Source organism: Rhamphochromis longiceps, linkage group LG20, assembly GCF_057381845.1.
Source record: "Rhamphochromis longiceps isolate RC_006_pf linkage group LG20, R_longiceps_female_GT1.1, whole genome shotgun sequence".
Lineage (NCBI taxonomy): Eukaryota > Metazoa > Chordata > Actinopteri > Cichliformes > Cichlidae > Rhamphochromis > Rhamphochromis longiceps.
The window spans coordinates 5369786-5391234 of NC_140576.1; the positions used below are offsets into that span (position 1 = coordinate 5369786).

The 21449-nt window shown below is 40.8% G+C and overlaps 1 protein-coding gene across 6 annotated transcripts in view; it reads left to right on the forward strand.

Moving 5' to 3' along the window:
* casz1 (castor zinc finger 1) overlaps positions 1–21449 on the forward strand; it is a 171176-nt gene that overhangs the window by 80994 nt on the left and 68733 nt on the right. For 4 of the 6 annotated variants that reach the window (XM_085392664.1, XM_085392665.1, XM_085392666.1 and 1 more), the window contains one exon: positions 446–493. Coding sequence is in view for 1 of the 6 variants with exons in the window: in XM_085392663.1 (XP_085248789.1) it covers positions 16302–16350 (49 nt within the window). In the remaining 5 variants the exon portion in view is untranslated. Of the gene's footprint in view, positions 1–445; positions 494–1667; positions 1773–15833; positions 16351–21449 lie in introns of those variants that run through there. The other 2 variants (XM_085392668.1, XM_085392663.1) reach the window with 2 other exon arrangements.

Here is a 21449-nt window from a genome sequence, read left to right on the forward strand (position 1 = left end):
ACTGTGTCAACTCACCTTCAGCTAAGACGTAGGAAGCTACTATTAGAATAGTCCAACTTAATTTATTTCTGGCAAACGGCTGAAATATGAACAGACGTGGTTCATACACAACTGTACTCTGTACAGTTGCTCCCCATGCTTCAATGGGCTTTACAAACTATAGTCTCCTCCTTCAGTCACTGCTTTCCCCCAGCTGGGACATGGGGCCTGGGTATCTGTGCACTATTATTCTGCATATCAAAAGGAAAGGAGTGAACAAAAAGTACCCATCTTCCTCTTGCATCATCTGGAGGCTCGTTACATTATGTCAGCCACTGCAGATTAGATTGAGCTGGGTAAATGTATGGATTTCGCGAGAACATGTATGCACGTGCATATACATTGGAATAATCAGTGCCTGGGTTTATTTATTTTTTTAATGTTTTTCCTTTGCTCTTCTTTTTAGATGAGGTGAGCTCCTGTACGCAGTGACTCCCCAGGAAGAGAAAACGAGGTAGGACAAATCCCCAACATGACTGATTACTGTCCCCACCATCTCCCCTGTTCATATCTCCAACAATATCAGGCATCTTCATTAATCCCCGTGGATCAATGTGTCTGGGGGTTGTAAAAATTGACAAATGACTTATTAGAATCCCACCGTTTTATTTTCCAACTGATTAACTCACAGCGATGTTGTACACTATACAGGCTCACTGATGTATCTGTTTTCCAAAGAGGGCCCCCCCTTTCTCTCTTTCTCTCTCTCTCTCTCTCTGTGCCTTTCTTACTATGGGTGATCTATACGGAACCAAATGCACTCCTAACACTGTTTGTGAGAAACCCTGTCAGGCTGACTTAAAAACTACTACAACCGAATTATGCTTTTTCCTATAAATACACCCATTTTGTTTCCTGACATAAACAGCTGTTGAGAAGTGTGTTAGCTGACTTGCTTATTTACATATAGAATATAAAAATACAACTAATAATCTATTAGAGAACTGGAACTTTGCACTGGCGGTAATAAAATCAGCATGTTATAGCGCTGCAGTTTCTCCATTTTTGCACGCTATACTCTTATTATCAGGGGAACTGTTCTTTTATGCCTGTTTTATGTTTAGATGTTGTTGTAGCAGTATCCCACATTGTCATCTCGACGAAATAATATAATTTTTTCCACTTTATGGCATTTATTACTGTAACAGACATTAGACACAGACATCTAAGTACAGATGACATCCACCAAATTAACAAGAGTATAAAACCTTTTGTTGCTGATAAAAAAAAAAAAAAAAAAAAATCTGCCTCTGTACAATTTGACTCTCGAGAGGACACTAATGACTTGTGACTTGAAGAAACTGGGTTGCTTTTTTTTTCTCTCTCCCTGAGATGAAACCTTCTGTGCTAATGATGTTAGCTGGTATGAGCACAATGCTGATGTGGGAGTCTGTCATAAGGATGCATACAACAGCCCTTGCCCCTGGCCTCCTAGTCAAGAGGGATCTAAACATTCAGAAGTGACAGTCTGGGCTGTCTCATGTCAAACCAGAGACCCCTCGCTATCACCGGGTGTGGGGGGGCGGGGGGGGTTGGCATGGCCGGGAATTGAGGTGGAGGGCTACACCAACACTCCTTTGTTTCTGGTGGTGTCACTCACGCACCAGAAAGAAGACACACTCCCTGTATCAATCAGAACCTAAGATGCACACCCAGCGCGCTTCCCAGATTTCCACAAAGATTGGATAATTCATAGCAAACAGGATGGTCAGCTGAGATTTCTCTTTACACAGGTATGCACTCGCACTCGGGGACATCTTTAAACAAGTTCCTTTGGAAGTCGAAGCAAAGTTAAGATTCGACTGCTGTGTAGACTACTTACAGACTCCTGCCTCTGACCGCATAACAACAGCATAACTGGTTACAGTTAGTTTAATTGGCTTTTGATATACGTTAATGCAACTAAACATAAAGGCCAGCTTGCTCCAACACGGGGCTGGCATGACACACACACACCACCCCGCCCCCTCCTTCTCTTTTTGGCTCCCACAGACGTAGAGGCTAGAAAGTGGAGTCCCTCTCTTAGACAGTGGGAGGAAAATTAAACTGCCAAAATTGTTTTCACTGGTTACAGGGGGTCTCGGGGGACCTCAAGGCTTTTAATTGAGCTCACCGAGCAGAAATTTGTATGGCTGCTTACAAACAACATTGATGTCTCCCTTTTACTTCTCTTTGGTCGCAGTGATAGATGAGGCAGACTGGGTGTGATTGTTAAGTACGGTGACGATCTGCTAAATTGTTTGTTCTATATTTGTCCCCCCCCCCCACCAGCACTTGTAGATCTTTAGAGAAAATTTATGACTGAATTGAGAACGATAGATAATTGAAACTCAGACTCTTTGTTTGGTGTTTTGTTAGTTTTTCAGAATTTGTGTGTAGGAGGGCAATGATTCTGTAATAAACACGAGTTCATTCAGTCACAAATAAAAGTAAATAAAGCCCACAGTTCGCCGTAGGAAAGATAATTTGTCTCACTGAGAAAAAGAGCAACAAGTCATGTAACTCAATTTAGTATTATTGTATCACTCAGTATAGTATAATAACAAAAAAGAGAGGCTGCCTTTTCGTTTTCTGCGCTTTTCTTTCTCCTGCACTTTTTTTTTTGTCCTTTAAAATTTTTCCAGTGTGTCAAAACAAGCAAAGGCTACATGGAAACGGCAGCCCTGTGTAAATATTTATGATGTAACATCTCCATGTGAATAGACTTTCTTCCCAATCCATCCATCATTACCGGCATATCGTGAAAGCCCACCTCCCGGTGGCGGCTTAGGGCCTTAGGAAGCTCAGACAGGAGCGGCGTGTCCCCCTCTCATTCAAAGTATTTGTTTTTCTTTTGACTTGGGGCAGCCCAGCTGTGAGGGCATTTCATGTGTCAGCCCCTCCATTTTCATTCAGGGCTGACTTCAAAGCCCATTTTGCTCCATTGTTTGTGTGACGTGGCTGCTGGACATGAAAATGCCCAAACAGAAAAATGCGATGTAGGTCAGGTGCCCCTGGAAAAAAAAAAGTGATTCTTATGGTCAAAACATAAAGCCCTGGTTACCGCCTAACACTAGCTCCTCTGCCTGTTGTTGCTCACATTCCTCTTTATTTGTTCACAGAGGAGCTAAATGGAAGTTAAGAGTAAGAATAAAAAGGCAGTACTTCAGAGTGCTTGGCAGAAAATCAATGTTTTAAGTCTAATCCTTTTTTTTTCTTTTTCTAATTTATAACATTCCACTCAGGAACAAAATGTCAAATAGCTTACTTGCTGAAGATGTTCGCTAAATTATATTAGGTTGGAGATTGCGCTGAAGCTCTGATATTTTTTGGCTTTATTTGCTCCCGCTGCTGCGAGGGAGACTAACAGAGAGACACAGAGTATCTGTTGGGGCCTGTGCGTGCACACTTCTTTACCTTGTGCAACGGTCTGAAATGTGAAACATGTCTTCATTTGGTACAAACAAAGTGGGATGAAGGATCTGCTGGAGTTTTTTCAGGCTCGACAGTCTTTAAGAATGTGAAGGTGCAGTAGATTTATGAGGTTGTGTGTTTGCAGAAGTAGGTAAGTCTACTGCCTTACCTAAGTGGATTACAAGGTTTTAGGCTTTTCTTCTTGCACAACTTATCGGCAGAAAATAGGCGTTGCAGACGTTAGCGAAATATTGCCACCCAGACTCTCATAACATTATCATTAGCCATGGAGGATTGCTGAAATGTGATTAATACATCACCATTTTGACAGAGTGAGGCTGAAAAGGTAATATGGATTATTACAACGGTTGTAGAGCTCAATACCGCCATCCAAGTTTATCCATTTATCTGCAATGATGAGACTCCTTTGTGTTGTATGGCATTGTAACATCTATCTAAATAACAAAAGATATCTCTCCCATACACAATTGTTGTGCTGTTAATATTCAGCCCATGCAACAATGCACATGGGAATGGAGTGCGGAGACAAAACTTGACTCAGAACGGGGAAAAGACCATAGAACGTTATGAGCATTACGAATCGATGCTCAAGCCTCTAGTACTGGCCACTTTTTCCTTGGCTTAGGTATCTGATTACCTTCAAACAAAAATATTGCTCCTGTATTGTTCAATTACAACTGGTTGAGTGCTGGATGATGCAATTCACAATCTGAGAGCTATTTTTTCTTTCTTTTTGTATACACTTTGTGTGTGTTTCATTTAGTTGGCCTTGGACGATACACGTTGAATAAATGCCATTTTTCTGCCGTTTCAAGTGCCTCTTTTCTCTCTGGATCCATTCAAGCTTTCAATACCTTTTCTCCCCCACTCTTCTCCTGTCTCTTTTTTCCACGAGCAGGAGGGTTTTACTTTACTCCTTTGTCATCCTAATTGATTGCATTAACCTTTTGAGTATTGAATTTCCTGTGCATCACGCCGAGCACAATGTGGAATATTATCATAATCCTTCCAAGTAATGGACACAGGGCAATCAACAATGCTTTAGGAAAAGTACATCTTTGAAAGATGGAGCGTCATATTATTTTCAGCCCAAAGACCTGGATAGAGTAAGACTTTTAAGCTTTAAGAAACTTTGTCAATAAGTGAAGTACGCTTGTTTTTAACTAGTTAAAGAGGTTAGGAAGGCTGCTGCCAGTGTTTGTTTTGCAGGAGGTAAAAATGTCTTGGCTTAATGAAAATTACTTGTGTCTAAAGACTCACGCAATAGACTTTAGATTCACTTAAACACAGTTTTATCATTTGTTAGTGTGAAAATAATTTTTAAAAACGCAGTTTTTTTTAATGTCTCAGAAAAACACCTTAGCAAAAGAGTTTTATTTTTGCCCGCAAGAAATAGGATAAGTGGTGGGGTATGACTCGACATTATCATAAAATTATCGCAAATTAACAAAATTACAAGGTTATAGTTGGGCTCACCATTATGTAAAGCACTGGGAGTTTCAAAGTTCGCCTTCCTGTTGGGATCCTGTTGTCCAACTATATGCACAATGTTCCTAACAGAGCAATTATATGTTGGAATTGGAGGGTCACTTGGTGTGTGAACACTGACTGTTGTTTGTCATTGAGAAACAGTAATGTGGACCCAAAAATCAGAGTGACTGTCACTGTGAATGGCTTTCAGCAGTCCTGACTTTTCTTAGAAATCTCCATCTCTTATAGGCTTACTGTCTAAATCTGGAAAAAATTTAATTGTGGCATAAATAGCACGACAAATTTTGTGCTGGTTCCAGATATCTCGGAACTCTGATGTCACAACTCCAGTGATAGCGTGTTTCTGACTGGGACTCACCATTACATTGAGAAACTGAATGACATGACAGTTATTGCTAACTAGCCAGGTAGCATAACAGTCAGCTTAAGTATTTAGTACATTCAATTTATTTTTAGGATTTCAAAACAATTACACATTTTTGCTGCTCTTTCTAGCCAAGTTGCTTCTATCTTCTCATCAGATTTACTGTGTCACTGTTGGCTTTCCTCAGGTAGCTCCTCTAACTGTAGCGATAATGAACCAGGACGGTGTTTTACCTCAACAAAGTGTCACAAAATGTTTTTTAAGATGACACTTTGGTGCGTTGAACCAATGGCAGCTCTTTGAGTGTATGCACTGCCACAGAATGGTTTGCATAGATGATGAGTGGATGATTCTTCTGCCAAACTATAGCAAAAGTAATACAAGTGCCTATTGTTGAGCACTGCTAAGTTTTCAACTTGCTACAGTTGAAGAGAAATTAACACGTTATTGAAGGCAAATTATTCACTAATAACTCGAGAAAAACAGGCAGACATTTGGAAGAATCAGTCCAAATAGAGTTGGTTTCAAAGCATTATGGGGTCACCATGGCATTAATCACACGTTGAGGCAAGCTAGCCAAGCCTCACTTAGCAGGTAGCATTAGCAAAGCTAGCTGCCTGAACCAGCGACGTCGCTCCATGATTTCATTGGCTATCGGCTGCACTGCCATTTTTTTTCATTCGTCGACGCCTGACTTCAGAAGTAGAATTTCTCTCAACTTTCAGTGCAAGCAGCACAAGCAAAGTAACGCATCATTATTGTCATTATTCAGTTCAGCAATGTGTGACGTGACACCATTCAAAGTGAATGAGAAGCGAGAGCACTGAAGCCTAAAAAGCATCCGCATGAGTCGGGCTTGTATTTAAATTCATTGTATTTAAATGAAATGCCTTCATTTAAATAAAATTTTTGGATTTACAGAACTCATTTTATTGATTTTTAAAAATATATCTTTCATTTTGATATTAAATTGTTTTTATCTTTGTATTTCTATATACAAGGTGCCAGAGATATTTGAAAAAATACTATAAAAATAAATGCTAAAACATGCAATTATACAATATCAAGTTGCATTACTTAGTGATTGTTTATTCGGGAGTTTTGTTAGACTGACAGTGAATTAAAATGAGGACCCTAACCCTGCATTAAAAAAAAATGTAATCCTATTTTTATGTTTTAATTTTAAAGTTTCATGTTGATGGGTCAGCACAGCCAAGCTTTTGTCCCAAGGTAACCCTGTGATTTAACACAGACTTTAATCTCTTTACCTGCTTTACAATAGGCTGTTTTGGTTGTGCAGTGGGGGTGTAAGTTGATTTTCCCTGTTTTCTTTTCCTTCGAACTATCCAGGGCAAATCTTTCCATATTGTGATATTATTATCTGTCTTATCTGGCTCAGAATGATATAGATAAAAATTTGGGCAGGGACAGTGAGATAAATGTAAATGGACATCATTGTATTCCTTGTATGAAACTGCACCTAGGCTATTTTAATAATATTAAGGCCCCAAGCCTAAAACCTACAGAAGACACTGCAAGGATAACAGTACAATAATTGCTTGTTAACAAGGATGGAGGTAGCCTGTTGGCCTATTGAGTTTAATCTGTTGCTTTAGCTATTTTATTTAAACGCTATGGTAAAGGAATAAAAAGTAGTTTATGTTGCAAGACCAATGTAATACCCATAACTGTCTTATAAAGGCTTAATGTCAGAAGGCTTTAGGGGAAGTGTCAGTAGAATAACACTGATCAGCCTTGAGCTTGGGAATTAGCGACAGCAAATCTTAGAGCATAACGTGACAACTGGGAGAGTTTGGAGTGTGCAGAAACTTTTGCTGAACAAGTTATTTTATGTAGCTTATTACAACGTATTGTATTTATTCTGAATATTATACCTGCAAAGGCCACCACACTTGATGGAGTGTTGCAGAACAAAAGCATGACAGTAACCTGCATTTAGTCAACAGCCGGTATTATGCTGCGTGTAGCTGAACATTAGTGGTAAGCAAAGATATAATTTTTTTCTTGCAGTGGAATGAAATGTTGTTGATCATCTACCATTCACGTCCCCCATATGTTTATCGCACAAACAGCCTAGTTGTTGTGTTGCTGACTTATACAGAGTGTTGTTTGCTTCTGTGTAAATATCAGCATAAATGCATTAAAGTAATTGATTGTTGAAAAACAGACAAAAACTGTTATCATGTTTCCCTGGTAACGGCAAGTATTATTTGGGCTGTGTTGATGAACTGAAGCAAAACACCCTGTAATTCATATCAACTCTATTATGTTTTTCAGCTCAAATAGGAAAAATCAATTGAAACAAGCTCTTATGCATGGATAGATGCTCGTTATGATCAATACTATTTTCACAGGGATGGTGCCTTTGAGCTTGATTGAGGCCAGCTTATACAAAGCTAGCCAGTGGTGCTCGGGACAAGTGTAGACACGCAGATATTCAGAGGGGATACAGTCACTATTTGGCCACATCTTTTGGTGCATCCCACCTGAGTTATATTGATCAAAACAGAATCATGTGATTGAGTGTGGATGTGGGTCAAAACATAAGTCAAGGTCAGTCAGTAGCACAAAGCATAATCCCGGTCCATTTTTTGTATTCCATCAGGCATCACTGGTATTCCACTGGGAACCTCTGTGCCCTCGGCATATGAAAACTAAAGTCCCCCCCCCAGTTCAATTATACAAACCCGTGAGCTTCAGAATATTGACATATCTCTGTATTCTGAAAATGTCATGGATAACGATCAGGCTGTTCACCAGAAAATGTTTCCACAGAAACCAAGATTTTGAGTCAAGATGTAGAACGTATTGAATTTGCAAACCGGCTGTAAGGTCAGGGATACCTGCCTGCAGGTGTGTTTGATAAGCACGAGAGCTTGTTTCTTCCAAGGCTATTGTTATCGCACATCCTTAGCCTCGCACGGCGTTCGCAAAATAATACATATCTTAGTGTAAACCAGGTGTTTTGCAGAAGCTGTGATAAGTGGGTTGAGTGGTATGTAGAGGTTACATAACAGATCTAGTTATGCTCAGTGATCACTGTTAATTTCCATTATCACCAGCCCGTTGCACAGAGATAGACTTTATCCACAGATATAACAAATTGTAAAACTTGAGAAATGTATTTCAGTTCATTGGTCAGACAGAGCTGTCTAATTGCTGACTATTGTAAAGAGGACAAGGTTGTTAAGTTTTCTGAATCAATTAGGACTTTTCAAATTTAAAAACTAAAATAAAAAAAACTACACCTGACCACAGAACGTGGTCAACCGCTCGCGCAGAAAACATTTACCGCATGGGAGAAAGTGGCTTATTTCTGTCTTACCTGTTGCACTCCCGTTTGTTAATTTGTGGCGAAGATATGTGGAGAATTTCAAAGGCACAGTTTATCCCAGCGTGGAAGCCCTTTCTATGAGCTGCCCTTGCAAAAAGAATTGGCCTGCTTATTCACATACCTTAACCTGGCTCATTCACAAAAACATATCAACTCCCCTCCAATAAAGTGGACAATGTGGACATTATTTCTCCTGCTTGGTGTTTTGGTTGCTCTGTGTTTACGTGTTTAAAGCCTCAGTTTTGCTGTATGCAGCGACAGCTACAAACAGAATCTTAATTGATCTAATCTGGTTACTGCAAGCTATTTTCAACAGTTCCATTAGAAAACTCCCATCCTCCCCCACTCTTTCTCTCTCCCTTCACCTCCCACACTCTCTACCCCCCATCTGCCCTGACCTACATGGTTGTCACATGGCCCCGGCTCCCTGGCTTGGCATTTTATGGAAAATCTGCAGGAGATAAAGCCACAGGGTTTAAAGTGTTATCCCTGCCTGTCCTTTGAGAAGGGCTAAACACTGAATGAGGTGTTATTGCATCAATGCTGTTGGACACACACAGGCACCAAAGAGGATATCTTCCTCCCTCCTTCCCTCTCTCTCGCTCTCCCCATGTGTGTGTCTCTCCCTCTCTCTCCTCAGTTTGATTGGATTTAGTAGAGTGTCACCACTGTGACTTTGGGGGATTTCTCTTTCCCTGTCACTGTCTTCTGCATGCTTGCTTGGGTTATTTACTTAACTTGTCCAGAAAATGGACTGTGATCTGCAGCTTAACGCCAAAGCTAGGGAGAGACAAGTGCTTCGTGCTAGTTAAGATATGCTTGACAGGCACCTAGACACTCAGTTGACTCTCTGGCTTGCTTACTCCCTCGCTGGTGCTGAGGGCTTAGTTTTGCATTGTGACCGAGTCCCCTTCACACTGTTGTCTGCCTGTAAATTTTCTGCTGCCCTTGCTATTCAGCCAATTACAGCAAAAGAGCTTTAGTGATTTTTTTCCTTCTTCATTTTTTTCCACCCTTCTCCCCTTCTCCTGGTGTTTTTATATATTTATTTTACAAGGGAATGACAAGCATTGCTGAAGGTTAAAAAAATGCTGAATTTCATAGTGCGTATAATGTCATCCTTTTTTATTCTGTAGCCGGACTAATCAATAAAAAACAGCTTCATCTTGTGTGGAACAAACACATACGGCGCAGGTTAATATAACTTCCTGGCCTGCTGCGTTTAAATTTTGAAGCTTTTGTGCTCCTGTCTCACGTTTAAATGAATGAAAGAACAAGGGGCAGCTTAATACAAATTTCAGTTATTTGTAAGCTTGTAAGCTTTCGCTTAATTTAAATATGAAAGATGCCAATATTCATGAATCCCAAAGGTGAAGCACATTCATAAAAATGAGCAGTTTACTTTTTGGAAAAGTGAAGATGCAAACCTTTTGTGTGGGACTTGAATGGAAGAAACTGTTCACCTAAAGTAAGTATTTAGTTAAAGTTTAAGATTGTCAGAGGTTTTTCCCTTTTGCATATATTTTAACCATTTGTTGTCCTCCAAATATTCCTCTGCTGTGTCCCTGGCCGCCAACCTTACTACTCATAGCTATATATTCAGAAAACTGGTTCAGGAATACACACCCTTAAACCTCTCTAAACAATAATGAGGTGTACTGGATTTCAGCGCATACACCATATGTTCCTCTCAGGTAAGGTTTCTAAGTTGTTTAGTTTCTTTGGCACTAGGTCGTGCTGCAAGATAAGATGCGTGTTAAAGGCCTCTGAAAGACTATCAATGCAATGTCAAATGTAATGCGGAGCCACAAAGCAGTTAAAGAATGCATCCAGAGTGCTCTGCCATGTTGCATTCTGGTGCTAAAATGACCAGAGCAAATATCTTCCCAAAATACTGGATAAGATAAGGCAGTCGGCACAGCTTTGCATCACTGTGGTGGTTGGTTGTAGTAACGCTGGAGCTATACTTGACGGGGTGAGTGCAGACTTACAACAGTCCCTCAGTGACCAAAAAAGGAACGCCACATAGGTTTTATTGTTCTATCTCTCATAAAAACAAAACCAGAAGTTACACAAGTGATAATTGTGCATAAAAGAAGTGACACCACAAAATGCGCAGTGTTCCAAAACAAGAGAACAGAAGAATAAAAGAGTCTTTCCACCAGTCTAAAATGAGCCACGCCTAGCAGTGGGAACGGAAAGCAAAACTGCTTAATGTGACAAAATAAAGACAGAAACACTCCAAGGGAAAGTTAGAATTAGGATCCTGAAAGATTTATGCCTCCTTTTTATTTATAATTTGTTTTCTTTTCCTTATTGGAATTGAGTTGCAACTGAATATTTGATGAACACAGCCTAGAAGTAAGGATGTTATGTCAGCAAGGAAACAAAAAGTAAAGAGAAACAACCAAGAAATGTATTTTGCAAAGTTCGCACTTTGGAATAAACTAACATGCCTTTGCTTTCACAAGTGGCTTGTTAATTGACTGGTGGGTGGGGGGAGGTTTGGGGGGGGGGGGGGGGGGGAGTTCGCTATCTGCAGGTTGTGCTGAGCCCTAGCGAGGCTAGCTGCGCCTTTCCGTATGCACCGCGCCGAGTGCTGGGTACTCTCCGTGCACAAAACACCATCTGCATTTTGCTGTTAACGCGCCTTCACATCCAAGGGAGGATTAGGAGAAAATCCCCAGGTTTTTTTCAACCAGTTGACAAATATCAGATTTGTCTCTAAAAAATTAGCTCCATCTATATCTCCCACCATATGACACACAAAAAAGATTATCTGTAATACCCAGCCAGCTTGGGTGGGAAAAAGCAGATTAAAGTTTCAGTTTGGTCATATTTACGCAGCCTCTTCAAGTGCGAGACTGTCTGCAATCCACAGTCGACAGACCTCTTCGCAAAGAGTCCTCCCCTCGGTTGTACACCCACCCCCAAGCTTTACCTTCCAGAAACAAGATGTCTGCCTTGAAACAATTAGACATCATACTTAAATAATTCATCATTTCCCAGTGACTCTTTCTCTTCTACGTGTCCTTTAAACAGAGAGAGTGAGCTGCCAAAAGGGCTAAAGTGAATAACAGCAGCAGGTGCCTTTTCAGATGGAGCTTTGTAGTCTGCAGTGGGTGCTGAGCTGTTATTTTAGTGGCCCACTGGTGAGGAGCAGGGGAGGGCTGGGAAATGGACCTGCTAGCTGACCCCCAGACCCCAGAGCTGTCCTGTTAGCACTCCCCCCTCCGCTCCACGTTACCAGGAGTAACTCCTGGCTTAAGTTGTTTTTAAAATCTAACAACGCAACATGCAGCTGTGTTTACCTGTGAAGTTTAAGAACCTCGCTTCCTAAAAATAAACTCCTTTGACCCTCAAGGAGGTCGTTTGTGTCTGCAGTGACAGATTGTAAGGCTGGGCGTGCATGATTATAACACATCAGCATGCATCAGAGGGATTTAAACATACGAGTAAGATGCTCCTCTTTAAGCCTCCACTAAGTCAGTGTGTTCTTCCTGACCATTTCATTATCAAATACATAATCATCATCTGCCGAGGACAGAACCGAAGGCCTAAGGCCCTACCTGGTGTCCTGGATGTTGACTTCCTTGCTTCCGCTCAAGACCACTGCCCCACCCAGAGGTTGCTTTATGAACACAGGAGCCCCATAAATGAAATTAAGGTGTCAATTAGTCAATTACAGCATAATAACTCTGAGGGCAGACATTTAGAGACAAAGAGAACCTCAGCTAAGTTCATTTCCTCCAGCCCAGGAGCCTAGCGTTTGGCACACGTCACTCCCCACCCAGACTCGCTGAATAAGGGCCCCAGTGCTCTCCCTAATGTTATTTTCCCCTGGATATCTTTTTTGATCAACAATTTCCTTTCATGGGTTTGTTTTTCAGATGCAGGGGATGCACTTTTTCTCTCCCCAATTTGGCTAGGGAGAATTTTATAATTTAGTAATTAAAATCTTTGTTAGGCTTTAGAAATTGCAACTAATTGAATTTAATGGGAAGATGAATTTCAATTTTATTTGATTAGCAAGACCCCTGGCATAGGTATTTATGGAAAAAACTCTACAAAAATATGCTGTGTGGGCTAAGATGGCATAATAGAATTACAGATAATCGGATTTCACTGTCATGAATTTCACTCTAATTTCACTATAATTTTCCATTAGATAGCTGGTTTACAAATATTTGCTCATCTGCGATGGGAAAGGCTATCTGTCTAAAATGATTACCGAGCGAGCCTTCAGAAATATGTCCCTTTTTTTTCTCCTCCCTTTTAAAACCAGATTGCGAGGGATCAAAATTAGGAAGATTGCATTATGGATGTCTGCATCCGGGAGAGCAATGGGGGAGATATGATGATTACGGCCGGGGGATGAAAGCGGTGTCAAGAAAAATGTATGACTGAAAAACATAGGCCTATTCTATCTACCGAATCTCTGCTCTCAACACAGTGCCGCCAAGCAACATGCTATATCGTGATTCATGTAATATCAGCGCCCCAAATATACCTTCTACTTTATACACGTTAATTGCTTTCAAGTATGTACCTTTAATGAGATTTTCATTGCGCTTTTCCTAGCGTATGTATGTCAACGCATATACAGCTACACAGCAATTATGAAAATCAAATGAGTTTCGAAGGAATCATCGTCATGAGTCATGCAAATGATGATCATCAAAATGTGGTGTGTTGCGATCATCGCTGTTGTGGCTGCATCTGCGTGTAAGTTTAATATTCCGCTCCTTCTCCGCTTAAAAAATAAATATATAATGCAATATAAACAGACGTGAGAGGGAATAATATTCCACATCATAGACAACCTCGAGGAACACTGAGGTGAACTCTTGTTGAAAAGCCTCTGCTTCAGAATTAAGCTTTTACACGTTCAATTTCCTGCCAATTTTCAACAACATGACAGTGAGTATCAGGAATAAACTTGCTTCATTGTCTGCTGAAAAACAAACCGTTTTTAATTTGTTGTGTTCAAACTTTAAGACGCAGAGTCGGAGAGGTTCACGCCGGACTGTTGCTCCTTCTGTCTCTCACACCCCCACCTGTGCACTCCACCCGTCATGACAGACCCCAATACCCCACGCCGGCTCACACCCACTCCAGCCTATTCGCTCAGTCACTTTTTTGCCCCCCGAATTGCCAGAGACAGCAAGAGGGGTTCAAAAACACAATCTGACTTTCGGCAAAGGTCAGATTTCTCACTCGGCATGTCTCTGGGCTTTGGGCACAAAAGCCGCTGAATTCACATCTTTCAACTGGGCAATAGCTTTTGTCCTGGGGAATGGAGGACTCGGAGTGGGCCCTGCACCAGACCAGCCCCTCCTGGAGCGCACGGTCAGGGGCAGCCAAACGTCTGGCCCCAGCGGCCCTTTGACTGATGTACCCCTACCATGTCACATGCATAGGAGCGCGCGCACACACGCTCACACGCATACACACTCCACCTTGCCCTCAACATTCTCCCGCATGCACCATACAATACCCTCACGCCACATCAAACGAAAAGCCCCACAGCTCCTTTTGAAAAGTAATGGTTTCGCCCCCAAAGATGGCAGCTCGAGGGTCCAGAAGGCTGTAATGCATGGACGACAGACCCTGCCTCCTGTGGACATTGTTACATGAATAGAATTCACCCTGCACTCGCCCCCTTGATATCAAGTTTTTGAGATACTGTGGAAGTTTTTATTGTTATGCTCCACCTATGTGAGACAAAAAGCATCACAGCATTAGAGCCAGGCAGATGTTCTCACCACTTCAAAAATTTCTACCACATCAGTGGCATGCGATCATTTTTAGTAACTATTATATTTTCAGGTTTCAATCTAGCAATTCACACGGGCCACAAATCCATTAACAACATATATATTTATTTATTTGTACGCAGACTGACACAAAAGATTTTTATCCAGCAACAGAACAAAAGCGCGGTCGCAAGTCAGGTCGTGCACAACAAAAACAATTCGATTTCATTAGATCCCGGGCTAATAAAAGTAGTATTTACAGTACAAAGTTAAATCGAGGGTGGAACCTTTTGATAGAAACTCTTTTAAGGTCATTTTCCTTTATGTGGGTTAGGAAGGAGGAGACAAAGCCTTATTTTTTTCCATTATTAGCCAGGATGAGTCATCATAATTTCAGAATCAACCAAAACCAGTTTTATGTACATACTTCAGACTAACAGCACTCAGGAACTGAAGCCCGACCTATGTATTATTGTATTATGGTCCAAAGCCATAAAGTTATTCATTTCCTCTTTTCTGTGTCCAGTAAATGCTAGTTATACAACACCTTTATTCAGAGTAAACCTGCCGTGGAAAACAGGAATATCCAGTTACCTTTGAAAGTTGAGACTTTCTTGTTATTTTGTGTCGCTCTGTAAATTCCACATTCTTGACACACCACCATGTTTACAGTATATGGGCATTATGTACAAATGGTCCCGAGGCGCTTTGCATGCTGCTGCGGAAGAAACTGCCAGGCAAATAAAGGGTTTGTCTTATAAAGTATTCATTGTCACCTGGTAACGGCCGTCGTTTATCATTTCACCTGAAATTACAATGAAAACTGATAGCTTATCAGAGGGAGGGAAGGAGAACCAGAGCGCTCTGAGTGAGAGACAGAGAGAGAAGCAAAGAAAGTATACCATGCAGGGCTGAAATGGAGAGGATTGCTATATTGTGAGGGAGGGAAAGAGTTATTCGCTTTAAGCTAAAGGGCTGGAAAATGTATTTTGTGAAATCTTTTTCTAAGCTTAACGCTTCTGTGATAGACATGAGGACAAGCATATTTACCAAATAGTAATGTGCCTGGCTTTATCCTGCCCTTTGACTATGTACACATCAAACATATAGTCTATGATTTAATAAGTGAGGACAAAATTGTGGAAATATTCTTCCATTTACTGTAGTTGTATATATAGAACGCTAATTAAATATGTGTTTAAAAGCAGCTTTTACATGTAGTCACACTGCATTGGATTTAAATAATTAGCCTCAAAGTATAATATGTTTTAATAAACGTATACTCTTATTCTCTAGAAAGCCCTTTTTCTTTTTCTTTTTTTTTAAGTGTTGTGTGCCCCCCCTTCGCTCATTTGAATAGAGGCAGTGGAGGCTCCACCCAAGAGAGTTGAAAGGCTAGAAGACCACAAAGATGGAAAGGCCAGCCCACTGAGGGAGGGAGAAAAAAAACTGCTCCGGTTCCTCTGCCATAATTTCCTATCAGCCTATTCAGACAACATCACCAACAGCTTTGTCTGTGTGTGTGTGTGTGTACGGGAGCAAAGCAAGAGAGGGAGGCAGCGCACGAGAGGCAGAGAGAGAGCGCCACAGAGAGAGAGAGACAGAGCAGGGAAGGGGGAGGCTCCATATTCTTTCACCTAACCCCCCCATCACCGTCAAACCACAGGAAGGAGGGGCCAGACCCTAAGCTGCCAATCAAATCCGCTCGTGGCAGCCGGCATTATCTCAGCAACAAACTATTGACAGATTACATGTCAAGGAGTTTAGTGCTTGATTGAAGGAAGCCTCTTTTTTTTTTTTTTAATCTAGTTACTTTTCCGCTGTATTCCCCCCCTCCAACAACCAACATTCGAATGACTTTCTAACAGAGTTGAGTAATATTATGAAAGTTACATGTCTGAGAGGATTTAACTTCGACTTCCCTGAATATGGTGAGTACTCTTCTTCTTTTCTGTCTTTGTCAGATGTGTTTTATTAGCTGACAGTTTAAGGTGTGCCTTTATCTCTGACTAAATATACAGAGAGGGGAAGTTGTTCATGATTAAACTATGTGCCAGCTCGTACGTATACCCAAGTGTTGCGACACCATTATTTATAGCTCTTTGACAGTGCCCAAAGGTGACTGCAGTATCAAATATGATTGCCTGTTTCCTCAGCACACGCTTCATGACACTGTGTTACATTCAGTACACATGTGAGGAAAGTTCACACAGCAAGTTTCATTTTCTCTTGACAGAGTACGTCTCTCTTCTAGAGAGCGGCACAACTCCCTGTCAGCCTGTTTTTGTTTCTTCTTCTCTTGCTTATTAGTTCTTTCTTTCAGCTATACTTTTTTTTCTTATTTTGATAAGTCACAGTTTGAGTCTAGAAATAAAGATATTGGTTTGGCACACACGCAGGAGCTGGCAATGCCATTAGGGTAACCTGAATGGCCTAAGGGTTTGTTGCTAAGGGGACAAAGCAAACAAACTGTTGTGTTGCTTATGTTTTCCACATGTAAAGGGAACAGCAGCAGTGTTAACACCTTGCCAGGTACTTCTAAATAGTGTACATACAGTGCACAGGCTATTTTCATGCATTAAACAGATAAATTAAAAGCATTAGAGGTGAGGTAAAACTGTAACCAAACGATCCATTCGTTTGAGTGCTTTCATACGATGATTCTGATTCATTTCCCTTTCTATACACACACACACACCTGTGAGGCAGGTTTTTTTTATAAAAACCTGTAGCTGCCAGGTTAACATCAGTGATTCTGTGCGTACTTTTAGAAAGATAAACTTGTTGTGTTGTAACTGGATTATACGTGTAAGCGTCACTCTCCTCACCACTTATAAGACGGGTTCTTTTTAGTGGGATTTAAAAGAAGTCACATTTTATGGTCACATTTAGTTCTTTCTGTTTTGCGCGTGCAGTGTGTTCTCGTGTGTTTTCCATTCGCTTGCACACCAAGTGGTGTCTTCCTTTCATTGTGTGTGTGTGTGTGTGTGTGTGTGTGTGTGTGTGTGTGTGTGTGTGTGTGTGTGTGTGTGTGTGTGTGTGTAATAATACTCTCAGTATATTTCATTATTACCACATATACATGTTACTGCTCGGTAACTGTACATCAAGTTCTTTTAGACTTAATCGGTCCTCTTTGATCAGTCTTATCGACCCTATTTTTAAAATGCCTTATTTTAAACTCACACGGTGTGAAAATATTTAGCAGACGTTGTGGTATTTTTTTTTGAGTAGGGTATTTTTAAACTGATGTCAGTGTTGTAAATTACAGAAAGGTTACCGTGAAAATATATTTATTCTTTTTTTGGTCTTTTTTAAAATATTCCCTGAAAAAAAAAAACTACGCAAGTCATATTTCGAGCGAGCTTTGCACGAGGCTGTTATTTTTAATATGTTTGTCAGTTATGTCTGTTTTTATTTTCATCCTCTTCTTCTTTTTTTTTTCTTTTCTCCTTTTTCACGGCGCTGCGTTGCACTTCAGACACTTTTGGCACGACATCGGCTTTGACTTGTGCATCGCAGGATTAATGTAAATTAAAGATGTTTTTTGCCTTATCAAATAAAACGCTGACAGACTGTATAGTAGACCACTGTGACCACAGGGTTTCACAAACACTCAGGAGAGGCAGACAGGAGAGAGCTCGGTTATTATGTCTGGTTATTTAAGGTGTCCTGCATTATCGTTTGAAATAACAACAAACAAGTTCAACTGTTATTGTGACACACCCTAATTTCAAACTTTTCGTCAGCTTGGAAAATGTTTTTCTCCCCTCTTATGAGTCATAATGTTGATTGCCTTCTCCCTCACTGAGTCGTTTCATTAACCCTTTGTGGCCCTCTCCATCGTTTACGGCCCTCCACAAAACTAGGATGAAATGAGGGAGAAAAAAACAAGCCCAGGTCTGAAGGCCCTCAATAACCTTTTATCACAATTTAGCAATAACCCGAATCAATTTGATGTCTTAAGCAATAAAATATGCTGTTGCACTCCTATTTCTGCAGCTCCTTGGATGACAGTAAATTTACATTTTTTAATTAAACTAGCTGGAATTTTTATTAGGGGGCCGGGCTATGCTAATGGAAATGTTGTGTACAGCAGATTAACAGAGTTTTGAAATAAATTTAACAGGGAGACGTTTGGAGGGAAAAAACGCGAGTCATTGTCTTTAACCTCTTTCGTGCCGATTTCTCCTGGGGGATCCTTGTATTCTAAGGAGCCTTGTCAGGGAAGAGTGCTTCTCAGCAACGAGGTGATTAGTATCGCCTTGTCAACCGAGGAAAAACACTCGCATTCTGCACATTTATTTATTTAATAAATGTTTAAAATTATACCAAAATGTGAGATTTTTCTTATTGTTCACTTATGTTATTTGAATGTAATGAGACCTCACTCTCTGCTACTGAATTTAGAAATAGATGTGTGTTGTTTAGGGTTTTTTTTAAACGGCATCTGTTTTGTTTTCTTCTCAATGTTAAAAATGAAGATATTTTATTTTAGCATTTTACTGTTTATTTAAAAAAAACTTTAAAACAACAAACCCCTTTTATTTTTCCTTACCCTTTAATTCTTTTTAGATCTTCAAATTCATTTTCTCTATTTTACAAAGTGTCACATGCAGTAGTTAATGGCAGCGTATAGTGTTTGTGTAGTTTTATGGTCCGCTCTCGGTATTTGATTGATGTTATGCGAGGCTGTGTGCGTTATCCCTGGTTTTAGCAGAGTGGCAGGGGTAGAGAAGGGGGGACACAGACAGCAGACAAGGGCAGGGAAGTGTGTGTGTGTGTGTGAGTGTGTGTGTGCACGTGCACGCTGGTGTGTGTGTGTGTGTGTGAGTGTGTGTGTGTGTGTAAGGGTGGGGGGGTGAAGAAAAAGAGAGGGACAGCTGAGTCCTGATTGAGCCTGTGCCCAGTCACCAGACACAAACCACCCAACACCATAATTACCTTAACCCCCATCTTTTAATACACAAATCACACCAACTGGCCTTTTTTTTTTTTTTTTTTGCCTTCACCGACAGGAAGAGGAAACATCAGAGATCAAATGATCAAATAAACTCCAGATGCACGTGGGCTGCTATGCATCTTGCCGCAGTAGCCAAAGTGTTCAGGGCTACTTGATATGGGCCAGGAGTAAGGCAAGTGGCATCACCACCCCCTTTCTTCACTCCTGTGCACTCATGCAGTGGCCAGCACCTAATTAAAACCTCAAAGCTCCCCGTCACCAATCTGGAGTAATGGCCTAATTAATACTTGGTGAAGAAATATTCCAGAATGATAAACAGGTTGCACCTTGGGTCTTCATTGCCTTTATTATCTAAAACATAACTTGCTAAGTTTTTATTGTCACGGATATTGCGTGTTTGTGAAGCTGCTGTACTCAGAATAGGAGTAGTGGAAATCCTGAAATATCCTTCGTAATTATGTTCCCTCAAAATGGAAGGCAGTCACTTATAAATTATACTGTAAATTAGAAAAGCACATAAAAGAAAAAAAATAGTTTTTAATATTTCCCCCCCTCACACACATTTTTATCATCATAACCAGGAGAAAATAAATCTTTTTTCTTTTTTTTTTTTTTATCTCTCAGCTGAATGTGCCGTGTCATGTATTCTGGTGCGCAGCAGATTCAGGAGAGATGCATCCAGTAACTTTTTTCCCCCCCTAATCTTACATATGAAATTATAATTTCATGCAAAGCGAGGGAGTAGAATAATCTCTGCTTGTTGATATGCTATATAAGAGGGGAAAACGGGGAAAATGAAGAGGTAATTAGCAGAGTGCAAGACTTTGGCGCATTTGTCTGAAAGCATGGTCTCCACTGGCCATGAATGAATTTGCATGCTTCGCTTATCGGGGCGCACTTATTAGGCCAGCTGAAAGAGAGATTAAGCCGGCACAAAATGTGGTGACTAATCCCTTTAAATGTGGCAGGGGGTCTTTAAGGTGTGAAGCAGGCCGTACGTAGGTTAGTGGGCATGGAATGTGGCGGACCGCAACTTCCAGCTGAATGTGTGTGAAAGCAGTCAGCAAACGTGGGGTTAACTATCTAATGACAAGGACAGTGATTGACATGGGTAATAGATTAATTGTCTATCTCCTCACCCTCTTATCTCTGGTATACATACAGCAGGTGGGGTCAGACTGGTTTGAGATAGTAAAAGAAATACTTTGCATAGGCCAGTATCAATTGTTTTCCTTTACATATATATATATATTTACCACTGAGTAAAATTGTTGGCAAGTTTAGTCAGTCATACATGTACGGAAAAGCAAAGCATATAGAGAATAGTAGGTGCTGAAACAAATTGGTCTTCACACCTTGCTGCTGCTTTTTAGTGTTGAGTTTATCTCTCAGTTCTCTCAGTTTCAGTTTTCTGTCACCTTTCTCTTGACAGGAATTCTGGGCCTGCCGGGATATCTCTGATTTTATTTTTGATTGGAGGAAAAGAAAAGAAAAAAACAAACAAAACAGGAACAAACATTGAACCTTTTTTTTTTCCCGTCACCTTCACTGCGAGCAACAAAATGTTTGCTCTGCCGGGTTACACAGCCAATACTCCTGTCCTCAACCATAATTGACTGCAAACAGGAGCGTAGTGACGTTTAAACACTGCCCTGCTCTGTCTTTTGTGTCACCGACGCATCTTCCGCACGGTCCCCAACCCGGCACCCCTCGAATCCAGCTCCCCTTCTGCTGCGCGCGCGCGCGTGTGTTTTCATGTGACATTCTATTCACTTGGGTCAGTAGCAAGCAGCACCAGCAATAATTACTGTCTGTACATGATAAATCTGAAGCCCAGCTGTTCATTTCTGTCACAACAGAAAGAGAGGGGGAAGGAGAGGGGGAGAGGAGTTCAGCAGTATGCAGTTTGCCGGATTTCTTTCTTTCTTTTTCTTTTTTTTTTGCTGGGTAACTTGATAGGATTACATGATTCTAGAGTCCACACCTGTTAAGAGGCTGTTAGCAGAACAGTTGGCAGTCCCGTAGTCACAGCTTAGCCTTTTTTCTGTCCATTCTGTATCGCCTTCA